At 32.3% G+C, this 20,615-nt stretch overlaps 3 protein-coding genes across 3 annotated transcripts in view; 1 reads left to right on the top strand and 2 right to left on the bottom strand.

The window, feature by feature from the left end:
• Positions 1–20,615, bottom strand: part of LOC133192256 (A disintegrin and metalloproteinase with thrombospondin motifs adt-2-like) — a 435,058-nt gene that overhangs the window by 159,935 nt on the left and 254,508 nt on the right. The window lies entirely within an intron of this gene.
• LOC133192258 (tubulin-specific chaperone cofactor E-like protein) overlaps positions 1–20,615 on the top strand; it is a 479,266-nt gene that overhangs the window by 256,334 nt on the left and 202,317 nt on the right. The window lies entirely within an intron of this gene.
• LOC133192252 (TGF-beta receptor type-1-like) lies at positions 1,903–17,281 on the bottom strand. The gene is made up of 10 exons (XM_061328244.1): positions 17,179–17,281; positions 13,214–13,328; positions 10,844–11,022; positions 9,213–9,461; positions 8,678–8,908; positions 7,825–7,992; positions 6,952–7,047; positions 6,364–6,561; positions 5,593–5,723; positions 1,903–4,654 (listed from the first exon to the last, which is right to left on the bottom strand). The coding sequence occupies exons 1-10, from the start codon at positions 17,240–17,242 to the stop codon at positions 4,529–4,531; spliced, it is 1,557 nt and encodes a 518-aa protein (XP_061184228.1). The 5' UTR covers positions 17,243–17,281; the 3' UTR covers positions 1,903–4,528.

Here is a 20,615-nt window from a genome sequence, read left to right as displayed (position 1 = left end):
TGTAAACAAAACTCTTTAAAAAATAAGCAAAAACTATCATACATGTCTTCAAGGAGAAAAATATTATTTTCAACTGAAAAAAGAGAGAAACAATCTCCCGCCCCAGCAGGATTCGAACCCGCAACATACGAGAAAGTTTGCATCGGTCATATCTTTGCAATAAATGCATCAATCAAAATGATGAAAATATACATAGAACTCTTAAAAGACTCTCTATTAGCCCTGTAAATTTCAAAGAAAAATATTGAAAAACAAAAAAGTTGCAAATTTAACATTTTTGAATTCACTTCCGTTCGCGACCGGAAGTACGAACGACGAAAAATAAAGGTCGATCACCATATCTCCATTTAATGTTCTATCACGTCCATGAGTTTCAATTTCATATCTTTAGCCGTTCTCGAGAAAATTAACGGACAAAATTCCATTTAAAAAATACAATTTTCCCCAAAAATCGCGAACGGAAGTGAATTGCAAAAAAGTGAGGGACACCCCTGGAGATATATTCATGGTGCGTCTTCCCTGAAAAAATCTTTCAAATTGATCCACGCATAGCTGAGATATGGCCTGTACTATGAAAAAAAGAATAATAATAATAATAATAGAAAACAGACGGAAAATAATAAGGTCTTCCGAAGGAAGTCGGAAGACCTTAATAAGAAAATCGACAAAAACAATATGTCTCCCCTGGAAGGGGAGACATAAAACATTTTAGAGTAGAAAAGGATTTACCAGGAGAAATCTTCAAAAATATAATTACCTAAGCTGTAATTAATTAATGAAGAATGCATTGAGGTCTATGGGGACAAGTAGATTTTTTGAAAATAAAAACTTAAATACTAAGAATATCAAAAAAAATGCTGTGGTGGAAAGATGTATTTAATCATTAGGAATAGAAATACGATTGAAAACTAATCTTTTTACCAGATAGATTTTTTTAGAATTGATTTTTATTGATTAAAAGCAAAGGGGGATAACTCTTAAAGGACAGGACAAGGTCAAAAATTAGGACACATTCCGCTCTTACATATTGTTACTAAAACATGAAGATTATGTCCACATATACTGAGTTTTCAGCCAATATATATCTGTTATGCATTCAGATTCATTGAATCTGAGGCTATTATGGATCGGATACCTTAACGTTATATTTTTTCTTTTGTTGAAACTTTTCCTAAAATACAATTTAATGCTATTTTAAATCTTCAAAACTAATTTTCCATGTTAAATTACAAGTTTAAGATGAAGGGAGAAAAACTAAACTGGAAAAAAATTCTAATTAATATGTTGACATATTGTAGAGGGCCCTGGTGACGGAGTTGGGGTTCACTGGAAGTAATGTACACGGATGTGATACGCGTTCTATTTATAGTAGTTTTGTATAATCAAACTTAATAACTGGATTTTTAAAAATAGTTCTGAAAACAATGTTTAAGTTCATTACTAAGTGTAGCAAACAAGAATCAAATCAAAAAATAATTCAGAGTAATCTGGCGTGTTTTCCGCTTGTGGTGACGAAGTTTGGGTAGTAGGGGATACATGTATAATGTACAATGTACATGCCATGTGTACAAAGTTTTATGATCCCCTCGGAACTAAGTACGAGGGGATATAGTAACGCGCTTGTGTGTTGAGTGAGCGAGTGCATGCGTGCGTAACGGAAGTTACGCAAGTATTTATTTAGATCGGATTCAAAATGCTCTTTTGCGAGAGGATGCTCCGCGTTGCTGTGTCGTTGTCGTAATCGCAACATAAGTGGAAAATTGTTTACAAACTGATCGACGAACAACAGGCACTTACTGTCACAATAGCTCATGTTGTCTTCCAACAGTTGTTGCTAAACAAATAACATTTATAGGCCCGTGATGATTTAGGCAGTATTAATTCTGAAAACAAGTAAACAGCTAAATATTTCAGAATTTTATTCCACTGAACATGTCTTGACATTTTAACACAATATGTCAAAAAGTAAAGTTGAGACACTGAACAAAGGTACAGGGCTTTTTGTAAACATTTTGGGGAAATTCCATGTTTCCATTTTATTCATTTATACTCGACTCTGTCTGAAGTATAGCTGAGAGGGAAAAAATTGTATGTTTTTAAATTCTGTATAGATTTATATGTGCAGAGCAATGTAGACTTGGGGGTAACTGTATTATACAAAGCAAAGCAATGTTATACAAGTCATTTACTGCTTCTGTTGAAAATATTGGATTTTATATAACTGATGACAATATTCCTTTAGTGCAATGCCCTATACAGGTAAGGATCAGGTTTAATAGTATGACACCTCAGTTCATTAAATTGTTTGAGTTATATAAAAGTTAAAAGTGTATAGTCAAAGATTTTTTTGAGAAGTATTAAACTGATCTGGTATAAATGACTAAATTTAGTCCAGATCAAAACTTGAAGAATCATTCCCGAGAGAGTTTAACAAACTTAAAATGCTAACCAGAAAAATCAGTATTTACATTAACAGTACAATAAATATTTTACTTAAATCAGCTTATAAAAAATGTAGTATATTTCTTTTTTTTGGTTTCAGTATAATAGCTATGTCACAAGCTTACAAATTTGTTATTTCACCACTACATATTCATCCTGAAAGGTAATTGTTTATCCAAGATTGAAAAAAATTAAAATCCAAATTAAAAGATAAAAAAAAAAGATTACACTGTAATAATCATTTAACAAGGATTTAACCTACACCATTGTAAAACTTTGATTCTAAAAAAGTATATAAATTGTCATGCTGATCAACTATTTTGAGATTTTGATTCCAGCAAAGAAACTAAAATGTATCAGTACACAACCATTATGTCATATGTTAATAAATGAATATACTCTCACTGATCCTAAAAATATAATACAGAAAAAGCACTTTAGCCACACATTATTGTAATAAATACATGTATTCTAAAATCTGCACATACAAAAAAAAATTGGCTAAAATTCACAAAATGAGGACATGTACACAAATTATAGAACAACACAAAGATATGTACCTATCAAAGTAATACTTACAGTATGTTATAATGCAATTGCTTGGCATCATGACACACGCTAGTAGTTCAAACCTCTTATTCACAGTCAGAAAATATGATTTAGACATAATGAATTTTCATAAAACAATGCAATACAGACTTTCTGCTAGGGAATTAATATTTCAATAAAAGGGTTGTCAGCAATTTCTTCTTTACAAATTCAATTTTTGCAGAATGAATTTTGTGACTTAATTTTGTAGAGTTTTAAAGTTTTTTTTTTTTAAGATTTTTGCTTCAAAATAATGACAAAATTCTACACAAAACAGATTTTTTTCTGTTCTATTAAAAGGTAAACATATTCTACAATATAGTCAAATAAAATGAATAATGTGATTTTGATCCACTTTCACCCCTCTAACTTATTGAGACATGATAAATATATTTTTTTTTAATTTACACATATACTAGTATATACTAGTATACATGTACATGTATTTTGATACCAACATAAAATCTTAATGCTAAAAAAATGACAAATTGGAAAAAGGACTTTAATCCAACTTAACTTATTATGACATGAAACACATGATTATGACTACATTATTTACAACAATTGTCACTGTGGAATTCACTTGTAAAAATACACAATTATCAAATGAAACTAAAGAATTTCAAAAACTTTTCATGCACATGATTTGAAGATTTAATCATGGCATAAAAAGCCGAGAAATATTACAGAATTGAAGCCATTACAGTAAAGAAAATATACATTTCATTTGTGTACAAGTTTACAGAGCACTACATGTCTGCATTCAACAACTTTTTTTGCCATTAGCATATACAGTGTATATTTGTTAACAACATATAAGAATATTGCCAGGATACATGCAAAGTCATGCAATCCAAAAAAAGGAAGAAGGAAACCAGTTCCCTATACAAATGAACTGGAATTAGCAATACATTTCCATGAAATAATTTAAATTCTTTACCAAAACTTTTCAGTGTTTGAGTGACTTAATAGTATCTTTTTCCTCTTTTGATGTGAGGTAGTCACAATACAGTCAATCATCAACCTCAAGTTGTTCTTGTAAATAGATCATGTTTTCTTAAATAAAACCTTATTAAGTACAGACAGTAAAAATGAATAAAGATAGATTTAAGAGACTAAAATCACATTTTAAAATAAAAGCACATCAACAATTAATGTATAAGGAAGAGGTAAAAGAATCCATTTTTTTTCTAAAAGTGAATTTTAAAAAATGCAAAAGACATACAACAACGTAAACCATGTCTATCTCCTTCAACAACTTCTCAAACAACACCTACATACAACACTTCTCATGAACATTATACTTATCACACACATACACACGTATATCACAAATGCCCAGACTGCTGTCAATGTCATTCCCACTAAAGTACAAAAGTCTGAAAGCCCAGCATCAATCATACATGTTCTACATGTACCTAATGTTCAATACAACTGTAACAGATTGCAGTCATACCAAAGCCATGGCCACTTTTAAGAGTTTTTGTTATCTTTGGTATCAGATTTTCATATCTTCTGACTTTGCCAGATTATCAAGTGATTTTTTAATGCGCAGTGTTGTCAACCGAGCGGCAGGATTGTGATACCAGCATTCTCTCATCAACCGTGACATGACTTTTAAACTCTGAAATAGAAAAGGGTGATTATAAAAATGGCAATCCTCAAATTGTTTCACAAAAAAAAAAAAAAAAATACAATAAAACACAGTTATAGTGAACAAGCTTATGTTAATGAATTCATGTTTACAGTGAAGTGATTCTTATTCCCTGTGGATTTAAAACATATTCTTATCAAAGATCACAAATTATGTTTAAAACGAATCAAAATTGTTCATCCCTTGCACATCCTTTGCTACAAGCATGTTTTACTGTACTTCACTGCTGAGATGCAAGACTTTTTATTCCTACATTAAAAGTTTAACTAAAATTCAGAATTGTTTTCATTTATACAAAAATAAGAAAAAGTTCTTGAAATTCTTCAGTTCTACACTGAAATAATTACCGTATAATCCCTATTAACTGCCCATGCCCCTAAAAGCACCCCCTACATCTTTTTTTAATTGTCGGGAATTAAGGCCCCCTGTACAGTGATTAAAAAATAATCTAGAATCGTATCGAAAGTCCGCCATAATTTGAAGAAAGTGAAAATGAAACTTGGTTATTGGGTAACTTGTACGTAAAGTATTCCTGAAAGTGAAAGATTTTTAGAACGACCTAATCATTATGTATTTCTGAAAGTGAAAGTTACCTACAAAATTTGTTCTCCTTGTGTATTCTCTAATTTCTCGGTGGAAAAATGAATCATATAGCATAATTTCGATGGATTATCTTAACTTAAAGAAAAGTTAGACAATCTTTTAGTGGTTCTCTGAAATTATTATTTTTTTCAAAAGATTTTTTGAAGTTACAATATGACATAAAAAATCATAACTAGAATACGAAAATAACTGCCCCCTTTTTGCAATTTGCTAGGCGCCCGGGGCGGTTAATAGGAATTATACAGTAATCTCTTTTATAAGATGATGGAAATGTGATTGACTGATGTCATTTGTAACCTCCTGACCTCTACTGTCTGCCATCTGTTGGGGATCCCTGGCCTTTGTCGGTCATCACACACCACCTTTTTCATGTCCTCGAGACTGGGATCCGAGGGCACAATATCATAAAATGGCAATTGATAGTCCTCTACTATACCTACAATGTATACATGTAAAAATAAGACACTTTTGCATTATCATTTACTTAAATGTACGGTATTATATGCAACTAAATAATTGTTTCAATTAAAATGTCATCGGCAACCTTTGCATAAGGTTAGATTTACATCAACTTGAACTATGGAGTTAGTTCTCTTACTAGACTTTAACTTTCAATCCTATGAACTTGTACATTACAGACATTGCTGTAGTTCAGAGTGTAGAGGAATCACAATGAGTTACGTTCAAAAACGTATTACTCCGCTTGACGTTACTTTCAAAATTTGCTCAATTTGAAGCCATTTTTGGAGGAAAAATTGTCTTATTGTCTACACTGAAATTAAATTATAAGGACCGAAGCTTATTTTAACCTATGTTATATGATATAACATAACTTGGGGTAGTTTACGCTTTTTTATAAACCGTGAAGCGGTTTATAAAGCATAAACTGCCCCAAGTTATATCATATAAAAATGGTTAAAATAAGCTTCATTCCTTAAATATTGCTCATGTGAAAACACCTTTTTAACACATTTGACTAACAAATGGGTATAAATGTACAAATGTATGAAAATAAATATTACAAAAACAAGAATTTGATTTACTCATAGATTAATTCACTGATCTAAGAGTCATACCTCCTACTGAACAGCGACGAGTAATCTCCCATAGCACCAGTCCAAATGAATACACATCGGCTCTCTTGAAGGAATCAAACTGATTCATGTTGATCGTATCATTTAAAACCTCTGGGGCCATATATCGCTTGGTCCCAACTCTGTTATTAGGAGCAATATCCACTGCATCCGTTACAGGGTCATGTCGGACAGCCAAACCTACATAAGGCAATTACAAGTTTTCTTGCACATATCTGATTACTCAATCATAGAAGAATAATTTAAGAATTAAAGCCAAAAATCTTAAATAATATCCTCTAATATACAGTTGTATTTTCTCCATTTTTATCCATAATACATGATGAAACAATGGCATACTGTAATTTAAAGAATTTAAGCATAAGCTTACTTTTATTTTTATTTTATATGGACTCTAAAGTGTGTATTTCTGAAAATATTTTTTGATTCTTATGAACAGAGCATCGGCCCTTTTTAGTATGGAATTATGCTTCAATTTCACCATCACTCAATCAGACATTCTTCTCAACTAACTTTCAGTAAAAGATTCTTTTCTCCGCATATTACATATAAAAGCCACACGTTACTTACCTAAATCTGCTATACAACAACTGACCCCATCATTCCGAACCAGAATGTTTTTACTTTTTAAGTCTCTGTGGGCAATAGCTGGTTTCCCAGCATGAACTGGAAAAAAAAACAACGACAAAAAACATACATGTAGGTTTCTTTTAATGATTGTTATATATTTTCAACAACACTACAAACACACTTCTACCAGAAATGGTTACATTTGCACAAACAGCTGTAGTTTTTTAATCAAATACTGTGATTTCATCAATATTCTTTGAGCACCAATTTTCGAGTATTTCATTGTTGAGCAGATCCACGAAATTAGATGTTCTTTGACTTAAGAAATATGTTATTCATTTGTATAGGCAATGCTTTTGTCCACAAAATTACTTATCCTCGAAAAACGTCTGTTTTACAAAATACACGAAAATTGATGCCAACGAAAATTGATGAAACCACAGTATCAATTTCAATTATCTTTTTAGGAAACAAACAAATTGTAAGGAAACTGTATTTTAAAATGCAGCCTTTAGTTAATGCATGGTGATTTGAGGTTATATTCTTATATGAGTCAACATACATGTATCTCATCTGAATTCAATATTTCCCCTTGTAGGTGTGTATAGTATAAAAGGAAAAATTTGTGAAAGTAATTTTTGGTGTTCTTTGTAATCAAAACCTTTAATGTGAGGATTATATGGTTTTTGCTTTAATAAAGCAAACATGCTGATCGTATATATCATATATGGTATTAAGATTAAAAGAAAATTTTGCATGCGGGTTAATTACCAAAATGTTTCTCTAATTGCAAAAATTACACCCATCTACAATTTTTCATGAATTCTCATTCTCTATATTTAAGACACTAGTTCTACCATATACTGTACTTACTTTCTGTGCCCACAATGTCCATGTGGAGATGGGCAAGCCCACATGCAGCAGACATGGCCAGTCTGATCATTTGTGTTGTGGACAAAACTGTTCTGTTTAGGTAATCAAACAAAGAACCATTGGCATGGTAATCTGTTATCAACCATAACTGGGTCCATGTGCCATTATCTGCAAATAGTTGAAAGAGCATGCTAATTTTTCACAGTGAATAGAAGCCATAAATCACATGAATTTAGTAAGATGTTACTGAAACAGTGAATCAATCTAATAAAAGATTTTAAAATTAAATGAAAATGATATAGCAAGTAAAATATGTAACAAGACTTTCAAACCAATGACAACAGAGAGATACTTCTTCAGAAAAATTTGTTCAAAGATAGGCAAGCCAATAAATTTGATAATGCTGTCATTAAAATTGAGTAGTCAGGGTTACTAATGTTGATTCAACAGTCTAGCCGGAATTATTTCTTTTTATGGTTCGACAGAGGGTTTAAATATTTAATGAATAAAATCTACATAGATCAAGGTGATATCAACAAACTACAACTTAATATTTCATCATCACAGACTTTATTGATTTAATTGAAATGTTTCAACTCATCTTCAAAATAAGAGAGTTGTTTTTGCACCAAATCTTATATGAGCAGCAGCTTACATTATATCCCACAAAAACTTTGGAAAATAAAATGTTGGTCTATAACAACAAAGTCTTGTCTAAATTAATGAAGCTGGTGCTGAATCAGTAATAGGACAGCCATATGGGGAGATATCTGTAATATTCCTTGTTGCAAGAAGTACTGCTTCCTTGGTATATGTCAACTCAAAAAAATTAGCATAATTAGTGTAATGATACCCTTGTTATCAGCTGCAATGAATCCCAGAATATTTTCATGCCTCAGCATGACTGTCTGATAAATTTCTGCCTCTCGTATCCATGATCTTTCCTCACGGGAAGAGAAGATTTTTACAGCTACGTTTTCAGCTCTCCAGCGTCCTCGCCAAACTTCTCCATAACGACCCTTTCCAATGATCTCCACCAGTTGAATCTGTCTGGCAATGGTTCTCTGGACAAGTAGGGGAAGTCCTGAAATGCATAAATATTAAATAGGTCAGAAATGAATGCCATCTTTGTTTGAGGCAGGGTCCAACACTCAAGCATACCGACAGAAAGTATTCATTGTTCTTGCATGTCTTGCATCATAATGAATTTATATTTTGGGAGGATGGGCTCCCAAAACATGAAAATCATAAAAATCAAACTTGTTACTTCACCTGCCAGAATGCCAAATACAAAAGTAACTGAAAATTTTTGCCTGCTGAAGCTATAAAATGGTTTCTTTAACACAAGTTACCTTAACCAGAGCCTAAATATCTCTCTGAGTGTTTACCTGAACCAGAGCCTGAATACTCCATGATCATTTCTCTCAGCGTGTCTGTGTTCTGGCCAGGCTGCATGAAGGGCTGTGTCTCACTGGGTCCATCTATCATGGCCTTGGGGGAGAGACAGTACCCTTGATGCTGGCACTGTCTGTAGGAGAGGAAACATATGACAAATAAGATGGAGACCACAATCACAGGCCCAGCAATCAGAGAAACTAACTCCCATGTTCCAAAGGTCAGTCTAGGTTCAGGATTCTCTGAAAAGGTGAGAAAAAGGTCAATGATATTTTACATATATTTAGGAACTCCTTTAAGTATTTATTGGCATAGAATGAAGTTAAGCTGACATGTATATTAACACTTAAATGCCATATTTAATTTATTATTTATTCTTCAAGGTTATCATGACTACAATAAAATGTATCCAAAATAAAAAAAAAACATCTTTATCATTGACTTTGAAATGTAATATTGATGCAAGAAGCATGCTGGAGGTGTGTGCATTTCATTATAAGAGGGATATACATGTAATGTGAGCATGGTTTCTGTGAATATATGTACAGCAGATATGTAGAAACTTGCATTTCTTATTTGAAAAAAAAAATCAAAATAATGAAGAGGCAGAAATTTTTGTGAGGTTAAAATTTCTTAGCCTTATACAAACACTTTTGGAGACTAGATCTAAATTTCATTGTTTTTATTATTTTTTGAGTGCAATTTCAAGAAAACTTTGTTCAACTTTGTTAAATTTTATTGTAGAATCTAATCCATGAAATTCAATCCCCCACAAACATTTTTGCCCCAAAAGTATTTTCATCCACTTTCCAAATAATTCCTAAAAACAGAAGAGAAAAACATGGCTTAATTTTACTTTTGCACAAATTTTTCTGCACTTTAAAATGCTTTGATGAAGATAGTTTCAATAATTTGACAAGCATTTGAAAAGACAAATGTGTATACAAATATTACAATGCATTTCATTTACTCAAAAAGAATTTGTAAGTAATTAACATGAACCTAATATGCATGTATCTTTTATTAACTTGATCAAATTTTGTCCAATAAATCAATTTTAGTCCCCTACATAATAAAAAACAACAACTGGCAATTCCTTTTTTAAAAAGTATTTGTCAGTTTTTGCAAAAATCTAAAGCTTGAACTGCACTCTTTAAGGTAAGGGTTGAGGTGTCAAGTCAGATGTCATTTCATGTAAGAAAGGACAAGATAGGCTAAGACCCCTTCACTTTTTGGTCCCTGGTTTTGGATGTCTCTGAGAATGATGTGATAGTTCATCATAAAAAACCTGTTGTCATCCCTGGTACAAAATAAAGATTTATAGAAGATTCTACCAATTTTTCACTATTTCTTAATTTTCCCCTTTAAAAGGATGTGGCCTTCATCTCAACAAATTTGAATTTAAATGTGGCAAGTTTTGTCAAAATTCTAGTTCTAGAAAAGATTTCAAATATGTGTCACATTTACAGATGGATAGATAGATGGAAAAATGGATGCCAGACAACAAGTGATCAGAAAAGCTCACTTCAATGACTTGAACTAATAACTCAGGTATACCATATCCCCCCCACTCCTCTCCCTCTGCTACAATATTTAAGAGAATAAATATTTTTTGCAGCCCTACCTCTGAATGTTGGAGTATGGGTTGTGGGTGGAGCAAATGTAGGTCGCAGAAGTTTATTGCAGTAATCTTCATCATTACAACAGAGTTTACTGGATGAATCTCCACGAAGTTTGGTATTCATACACTCTAAGATGTCATGGTTCGGAATACGTGGAAGATTATCAGCTTCAACACTACACCTATTATACAAAAATGAAAAAAAATATTTTAAATACAAATGCACAACTTCATCTTTATATTACTATAAGATATCAAACAAATCTCTCCTTCATCCAAAACATATTTAATCTCACGGTTCTCACCTCTAGGAAAGTTGTCTCTAAGTTTGCTACCAAGTTAGTGTTCAGTTAGAAACTTCAGTTAAAAGACATTGGTAAATAGCTTTATTTGAATTGATCAATAAATTACTCCAGTTACATGTATTTAGAATACAGTATAAAAAAATCAAGTCTTATTAAATAAATGTGACCAAACATTAACTATCCATACAGGTTTGATCTAGGTACGACTCTGAGTTATTTCAGATATTTCACCTGGTTACTCATCACAAAAATACTGAAACACATTATTTCATTGGGGTCAGTGTTCCTTGGCAATTGATATTTTACTGGTTTATGGGACCATCATTTCCTGCATAATTTGTATGTACAAAAGATTCAATGAACAAATACACTGACAAAGTTATAATTCATGGGGATGTAAATTCTGTGGTAAGGACGACCCATGAAATTCTTGAATGTTGTCCCCCACAAACAGTGATGATTCCAAAGTACAGGTCAAACCAAAAACAAACCTTTTACTATAATGCTATACATTCTTAGTAATACCCGTGCAACTTTGGCCCAACTTTTAGTTTATGTAAGAGTCCTAAGTTACTTGGAACTGGACCCGTTGAATGTATGAAGACAGAATAATGTACTCACCTGTATATTAGAATGTAAACATATCACACAACACCTACCAGTATATGAGATTTAGGTATGAAATATTCAAACAAACAAACCAAAATAATAAATGCATTAAAATAATGTAGCATACAACTTTCATATCATTTTGTAAACTTCTTCATAATTATTATCATACTATTATTATGAACTGGTTGTAAAAAAAAAGTGCTTTGACTTGCAGAAGGACTTTTCAGGGGGAGGGAGGGTGTTGAGAGCATGTGAAAGCCAAGCTGTGAAGGTTATTTTAACCCATCATTGGAATGACTATCGAATTGTCATCACTTTGATAATACCTGTGTACCATGAATCCCACTTGGTTGCAATTTCATTTATGCAAACATTAGCAAGATTGTCTCAACTTGAAAATAAAGTTCCTGTCATTAGAAATGGCAAGTTTACAACAATTTGTCCATCTATTTATTTTTACACTTGACAAGTCAAAATTGGTATTTTAAAAATAACTGTTATCGTCTTGCAAAAAATTAAGTCTCGTGAAATTTGATGGACTTACGGTACCAGGTTAAGTTATGGAGACTATATTTGGGCTTGACAGCCTAATTGGCATAAATGATTTGATGTGTGCAGACATTCCGTTCCTCTCAATACTTACGCCAGACAGACAGACAGTGCAGTGGTGTTTACTATGTTTATGTTTTATTATAAATTTTAATGTTATCAAACTGTACCATGATCAATATATGTAGCTAATGTTGGTTTCAATTCCACATTACAGAAGTCTGTTTGGCAGCATTCAACATTACTTATGTTTAACTGTTTGCCTTTTCTGTGACAAACTGTTGGTAGTGTTTGACCAGGAAAAAGTAAGCTTGGAGAGAAATCATAACAACTGCAAAAAAATCAAACGACAACAGTATGTAAAAATTTGTAATGTCTTCTTGTTACTGTAGAATTTTTAAAATCACTATCAACATTGCATATATCCCATTGCGGTATATATTTAAATACTGGTATTTGGATGTCATGCAATCTGTATTAAAGTTGTACCTCTTTTATGTATAGATCTTGCAGATTTATCCAAGTCACTCCGAATATTTTATCGCAATTATGGTCAATTTAATCTTTACTTGCATTTTTTCTTGTACTGTTTAACTTAATTTACGTATAATCATCAAGTGTAAAAGACTAAAGCCATGTATATGTAACTTTGAACCAAGATCATTTATTTAAGGTAAAAAAAAAAAAAAACAAAACAAAACAAACAAAAAAAACGGCCAAACCAAAACAAAACAAACAAACAAAGTTTATGAAATTGTTAACAAAAAATTATTATCAAGAAAGTACCAGTATCAAGGATGATTTTTTAAAAAAGTTTACATAAAAATTTGACAACCTAATAAAATACCCTTACATATTATTTTCACTGTCTTCACTTTTTCACACATTATGTATGTTGCATACATACCTGTATCTTATTTTTTCAGTCCCATCTTTCCTTATGGACCTAATCGTAAGACACACCCCGTCAGTCTCACATGTCTGGTTGTTGAAAACGCATTCTGCGCAGAAGCACTTCAAGCCTGCAAAGTATCAACATACATTTGTATTTTTAAGCTGATGTTCCCTGAAATATTGCAATGGATATGCAAAACACCAGAGTATGTTTATCTTAGCTTATCAACCAAGCACATTTTGAATCCACAACTTACATTTACACTTATTAAGCATATAAAGATTAGATTTATCCAGAAAATCAAAGTTGGACTTGCTTGATATTGAGGTTTGACATGCTTGATATAATTTTCAGTTATAGCAAGGTTGGACTTGCTCTATATAATTTTCAGTATATCAAGAGAGGACTTGCAATGGAAGATATAATTTTTCAGTTCAGTTGGATTAACGAAATTAAATGGTCTTGACAAAACCCTTTCCTTCAGTGTTCCAATCAACAAACAAAGATGATCTTGAATGTCAAATTACTAACCCATGAGAAGGGATGCAAAAAACACAGGAACATAGCAATCTGGGCCAAATGGGGCTCCAACTTTATAATCTCTACTTGCCAACATTTATATTTTAGGGCCCACATTCATAAATGAAATGTATTAAACAATCAAAAGAAGAACAAACTCTCTTTACAAGTTTCATTTTTGAAAATTACTGTCCATCAGAAAAATTTCTATATCTTCTATCATGATCATCATCATAATCCAAAATTTAACCTTTGGTTGACTCCATCATTCTTTTTTTCAGCAAGGTTGGATACTTCTAGTGTAAAATTCAATATGTTTAAAAGAAGAGTCGAACAGTGGTTGGATTCCAGGAAAATTCCTTTAAAAATTTGTATTTGCCATATTGGCAGTAACATCCTCAAGAGTGTGTCAACCACGGTAAAACTTGAATTTTTGAATGGGCCAGTCATTATCTGCCACCCTGCTTTCAGAAAAGTCAACTGCATGCCCACATATACTGAACAGCATACTTTTTTATGCAGTACAACTGCAATCCTAATTTACATCATATTTGAAATGTGCTACAATTGCACTTCTTCATTGTATTCTTCTATGTTAAGCTCTGGAGCACAGTGGCTGCAGTGATGGAGTTGAACTCACAGTGTGCTATATTAAGCACTGCTTCAGTGCTGCATATGTTATTCTGTACTGCAACTATGCTGCAATTCCATTAGGGTTTAGAAAGCACCAGTCAAACTTTAAAATATACTCGTGCAAGTCCAGCAAGCCACTTTATTTTTTCAGTTTTGAGACTGGCAAAGGAATAAATTCATAGAAAAGATTGCACACTGAATGTTTGATCACAACATGATACATGTATTAAAAGAATACCCTTTTGCCTTTGGACAGGCCTGATGGTGGGAAATGACAGAAAATCAGTGTAGATATGTATACCATACATAATTCAGTAAATGTAAAAGGTTTGACACAGAGGAGAAACTGATTTTAAACAGTGATCATTACATTCATATACAAATGTATTGTGTTGAAAAACTGAATCAAGAAAAAATCTGCAGAAGTCTATTCTTTCCTTTAGAAAAGCATATTTTCATTTGTCAATATGTGGAAATACAGTTGATGGAACAGTGCATACAAGTGGCCGAAGTCTTTAACTGGACTGTCCGACAGATATACAGTCAAACCTTGTTATCTCAAACTCCATGGGACCAAAAAAAAACTTTAAGATATACGAGGATTCAAGATATCAGGTGTAAAATACTTAATGAATAAGTGGTTAGGACTTCCAAATCACTACGATATATTCATGGTATTCAAACATCAGTGTTCGAGATACCAAAATTTAACTGTATATATCCATTATTTCCTAAACAGATATCAGAAAGCTCTGGGGGAGTTAAGTATCAGAATCGTAAAAAGTAGGTAATTAACACTTTGTTCACGATTTCAATTAAGTCGCAATAACCAACAATGACCTCATTCTGGAACTTTAATTGGTGTTTCATACCTGTTAATTTAATAAAAGTTCTTTGTAACCATTTCAATACTTGATCCTGTAGTTTTTATTTGAATGGATCAAAGATCTGGCTCTGACTACTTAGAAATGCCCTAACATGTCAATAATATTACATCAAATGTCTCCAGTCAATTCCTGACAGATTCTTTTCTGCATGACTTTTCTTCTGAGATAACCTCTTCCATGGAAGGAAATGGTTTTTGTGTTGCAAACATTTTGTATTTGTATTTATTTAATTGTCAAGGTTGTTAATATAGTCATAAAGCATATCTCTAGCAACAATTATAACTCTGATCTAAAAAAAAAGACTTTTACCGTATGTGCACAAACTGTCAACATTTTAGGGACTCCAATATGTAACATCAGATAGACCTCTGAGGAGTAAGTAAGGGGTACAATTACACTCCATTTTTCACACCAAATATCATGCTGTATCTTTTCTCCTTTACTTGTATTAAAGCCTAGCTTCATGTCTGATTTGGGGTGTGAAATGACACCCCTTCAAACAATTTGAACACTGTCTATCATGTCTATTGGGGATACTTACTCATATTGTAACAACATGGCACATACTAAAATCATTAATGCAATATTTTAGTAAAAACCAGAACTTATCTAATGAGAAAGATAATTTCGGGAATACAATGTAGGAAAAAAAAACAAAGACAAAAAAACCAAGAGTGCATGAAATAAAACTTTCGTCAATTTATTTGAATATTTATGGATGCTACATTCAAAACCCAACCTACAACAGTGAAAACAACTCAATCATTTTGTAGACTATGTGTCAACAGGATTTGATGTTTCGGAGCATTTATATACTGGCTGGCCTGGTCAAGCTCAAGATGTAAAAACTACTACAACATTCAAATTAAAAGAATTGGGAGATGAGTCAGCTGGTTATTAAAACCATACCATGACATAGACACAGTAACCTTTTTTTTCAAAAATTAATCATGCTGTGTAGATTGCCTTTATGAATGCCAAACCTGACTGAATAGTGATCCTAACCAAAAAATGAACCGAACCAAAAATGGAGATTTTTAATGTGATCAAGCCGACAAAAAATTCTGTGGTGAATTGATACCACAGTGATCCATTTCACTCCTATTTTGAGCTCGTACATGCCTTCTACCCTAAAGAAATAATCCATATGAAGACAAAAATTCAATTCATTTTCCAACATACTTTTTTTCTCTCTTCAAATTTATGCACTGCCATGTTGACAATTAGAACTCTCTAGATTATTTGTAGTAAACATGCAGATTAGATTTATAGTCAAACCTTGTTATCTCGAACTCGATAGGACCAAAAAAAATCTTCGAGATATCTGAGGGTTCGAGATATTATGGGTAAAATACTCAAAGTATTAAGTGCTTTGGACTTCCAAATCACTTCCACATATCCATGGTATTCGAGATATCCGTGTTCGAGATACCAAAATTCAACAGTATCTTCCCCAGTTTATTTTGCTACACTGACAATACACGGAACGAATTCTATCATTAAAACATGTCCATTGGACAATATCATTTTAATGATAGAACATTCTATCTAGGTACACAGTTGACTTAAAGTCAGGGTCAAATTCTTGTAATGATTATTCAGATCTTGTTAAATTAAAGTCTGAAGTTGACACTGGACACAATTTTATTTTTGTGGGAATTTGTCTTACATCTTTCATGTCTTTTTGATTTATTACAACAGATTCCAAGGCTTCCAAAGAAAATAACACGTCAATACTGAGATATGGCTATATAAAAAAAAATATTAATTTGAGATCAAAAAAAGAGGATCATATTGATATCAAAGAAGGGCAATTACAATGTCTGCACTCGAATGAAAGCCACAAGGCCAGGGGTGCATGTACAAATATATAACAAAATACAAGGGCACCAAACTTAACATAGCTCTAAATAACACATATATTTATCATATACATACCTGTTGTGACATCAGTAAAAAGGACAGTAAGAAACAAACAGGTTAAAACATAATAAGATAACATTTTCGAGCACCTGTGTTTTGGTGCTACATTTTTTTTCTCAATGGCTGAACGGATATCGTTACATGGTAAAATATAGTTCCCACATTAAAATGATATTTAGTAAATTTGCTCAATAATTTATTTCTAAGTTATATTTTTGCTTTTATTCAGTCATTATAAGTGTTAATTTAAAGATACAGCTTAAAACTACATGTCTATTTGACGTTTCGTGAGAAGCACTTCGGTTTATGCTGACGCGTATGAATACTCTAGATTTAGTTTACTATTACATAATCGTGTCTAATGACTTTAAAGCACCGTGCGCTTTTATATAAACACAACAGTTCTGGTTTATATGTATATTAAATTTATTTGAGTGAGAATAACTTTCTCTATTGCAAAAAGAGGGGTGTCAATTAGAATGAAGTTCATGAAAGAGGGTGTTGCAGTTCTATTGCTATTTTCCCTAAAGTTGTAGCAGGGACCTATATACTAAGTATATATAGGTCCCTGTTGTAGCAGTTTCAAAGAAAAATTTAAGTACAGAAAAACGGTCTTCATTTTTTTCAGATACAACGGTATATACAGCACAATGTAGAACGATATTTAGAGAAAATGTATATCGACTTCCAATTTGCCATTAAATGAAGTGTAAATTAGTCACATAGCAAAATAAGTTTTCTGTTTTTCAAATATAGGGAATCCCCATTGTTCTGAAAAATTGCCTCCTTGAAACAGAATGAATTTGATATACACATAAAAAGACAGGATTTCCTTCAAAACTGCCATTTCCGATTTTTGTTTCAAAGAGGCATATTTTTGAAAATCACAAAAATCGAATAAAAATTATTATCCATCCGAAATGCAAAATGTGCACATAAAATAGCACATGACACTTCACTGTTGGAGCTGGTCTAGTGGTAAAGCATGGGTTCGAATCCTGGACTGGCTGGTATATACATACATATTTTTTCTTATATAATGAAAGTACATTGTAACATCTCTCTTGAGAGAGAAAGAGACATGAGAGCTAGAGAAGCTAGAGAAGGAGAGAATGTCAGAAAGTTAATGGGTAATATTTTAAATCCATGCAGAATTAAATTGTTTTCCTTGATATTCAATATTGTGATCTAAAACTAAGAAGACAAATGTTTAATGTTATTATTTAGTGGCGATGTCTTAAAAAATAAATTACTGTTATTTTAAATAATTTAATTTTTTCATACGCATTTCGTTTCATTATTGTTCTGTTAATTAGTGGCTCAGATTTGACTTGAAACTAATTTGAAAAGACTCAGTGGAATTTCTTGGATATTGCATCAACAGCATGATTATTGGACACATTTTTATATATTGAAAAATATTAACGCACGCTGACTACAGTACATCTTTCAAAATGATGTGCGAGGTGCACTTGCCATTATTGTGTTTTTTATCGTTCTAACTTTTCTCGTGCAATATGGCGACAGTGACCATAGATGTGAAAAAAGTTTACTTACAGGTCTCCAGTCTATGTTAGGAAAAAAAAACTATGCATGAAATAAACGTAAAATGTGAAATGTTTTGTTATAACAAGCTGGACATACCCGTCGTATAAATAAAGTCATTTACGTAGCATTATCTATATTTAGAGATAACTCTTTATGAATGCGTCGTGGGTATTTTAAATGTCCTTCTCGATTTAGGGAATAATCGCGAGTTTCTGCAACACCCTCTTTATGTACAGTAGGCCCTAGATCTAATGAAAACATATTGCCATTGATCGACAAAATTTAATTATAAATTTTAGAGACAATAATCAAATTTAGGATAAAAGAATAATTAGAGTCATTCTTAAAGCTAGCTAGATTTGGCTTCCCTCCCTCGTGCACATAACTCCTGATCAAAATTTCCATTTTGTCCCCATTTCCATGTTTTCAGAGATTAGAAAATTTTGTAAGTTTAGGCTAGTGCATGTAGTATCACCCCCCCCCCCCCCTTGCCTCACTTTTTTCCAAGCATAACCTCTAGATCTCACTTTGAAAAGTTCATTGAAAGGCTATTTGCCCCTTTTGTTGCAGTATAGTCAAACCAGGTTATGTTTTAATAAAATTTGGTCGTGAAAAAGTTGGACCCCCCCCCCCCCCCCACATACACACACGAAATAGGATTTTCGGGTTTGGATCCCCCTTCTCTTTGGCTTGTCCAAGTTTTTCAGGTTAGTTGTCAAAAATATTTTCTGGGTTGCCCCCGCTTTCAAAAATAATACTGTTATTAATTATAATACTATGTGCCTGAAGTTCTGAAAGTTAAATTGTTTTAAAAACTTTCATCCTCGTAGAGGGTGAATGAATAATAATACCGTATAAGCAGACTTTTTAGCGAGGATTTAATTTTGGCATTATTAGCGAGGGTGTTGAGGTCGCTAAATTTGAATATCGCTAACAATTAATTGCGTATTGGTTTAATAGCTTCCTTTGTTGGCATTATCACTAAAATTACTTCTCGCTAAAAAATATATACCAATTTTTAAGGATAAATCGCTATAAATTTGCGTCTCGCTAAAAATTCCACTTATACGGTACATGTAATTACTTTTTCAAAAATAATTCCTAGGGGTATCGAGAATAAGACTCCGTAACAAAGGCATACAGTTTAGTTATAAGTTTGCTATCATCGTCTATAGTCAGTAAAAAATCCAAATATGTGGCAGACTTCTGTAGTAGCTTTTATTCGAGTTCACTAAGGATATATCGAGTCGACATATGAATACAAATAACGATTGTTAATCGATAAAACGTCGTCGATATATTTAAATGTCGAGTTGAAGGCCACAGTAAGAGTTTTTTCTTCTCGTGTAGAAGTTTTTGAATAAAGAATATAAAGTAAAGGAGCACAATTAGTACCCTCCGGTATCCAACAGATATTGTTGGAAGACCTGGTCTTCAAAGACTACATAGATATTGTCAATAAGGAACTCCAGCATCTTTTTAATATCAACTTCAGAGTACTTGTATGTTGAAAATTTAACAAAGAATTTTGTAGATGACCAATCACAAGGTACATGTATGAAAATTTATACAAGTTACATTTTTATTGAGGAAGCAGTTGCCTATGATGTCAAAAAACCTGCTCTTAAATTTAGCGTGAGGAATAGTTGTATAAAGCATAGAAAAGTCGTGTTTTGATGCTATTGTCCGAAAAGTTTTGAAATGGGGAATGGGTTTGTTTAAGCATTTTTTTTTAACGATATCATTTTGGCATTGCAACAAAGTGGATTTGCGTAAGGAAATGAAGAACACAGATATCATGTATCTCAATCTGATATTAAGCTGATCAAAAAAGATTTCCCACTGCAAAAATAAGTCAAATAAACATACTAACAGGCACTAAATTTGCAGGGAAATAACTTGAA

This window comes from Saccostrea echinata, unplaced genomic scaffold (genome assembly GCF_033153115.1).
Source record: "Saccostrea echinata isolate AGI-Se365-2 ecotype Australia unplaced genomic scaffold, CSIRO_AGI_Sech_v1 ptg000025l, whole genome shotgun sequence".
Lineage (NCBI taxonomy): Eukaryota > Metazoa > Mollusca > Bivalvia > Ostreida > Ostreidae > Saccostrea > Saccostrea echinata.
This window is presented reverse-complemented; position numbering and strand designations above follow the sequence as displayed.

Coding starts and splice junctions, on each gene's coding strand:
- LOC133192252 (XM_061328244.1), bottom strand. CDS start 17,242: ATGTTATCTTATTATGTTTTAACCTGTTTGTTTCTTACTGTCCTTTTT. Junction 7,048..7,824: donor GGACATTGTGGGCACAGAAA/GTAAGTACAGTA, acceptor TTTTTTTTCCAG/TTCATGCTGGGAAACCAGCT. Junction 5,724..6,363: donor TCGTCGCTGTTCAGTAGGAG/GTATGACTCTTA, acceptor TATACATTGTAG/GTATAGTAGAGGACTATCAA.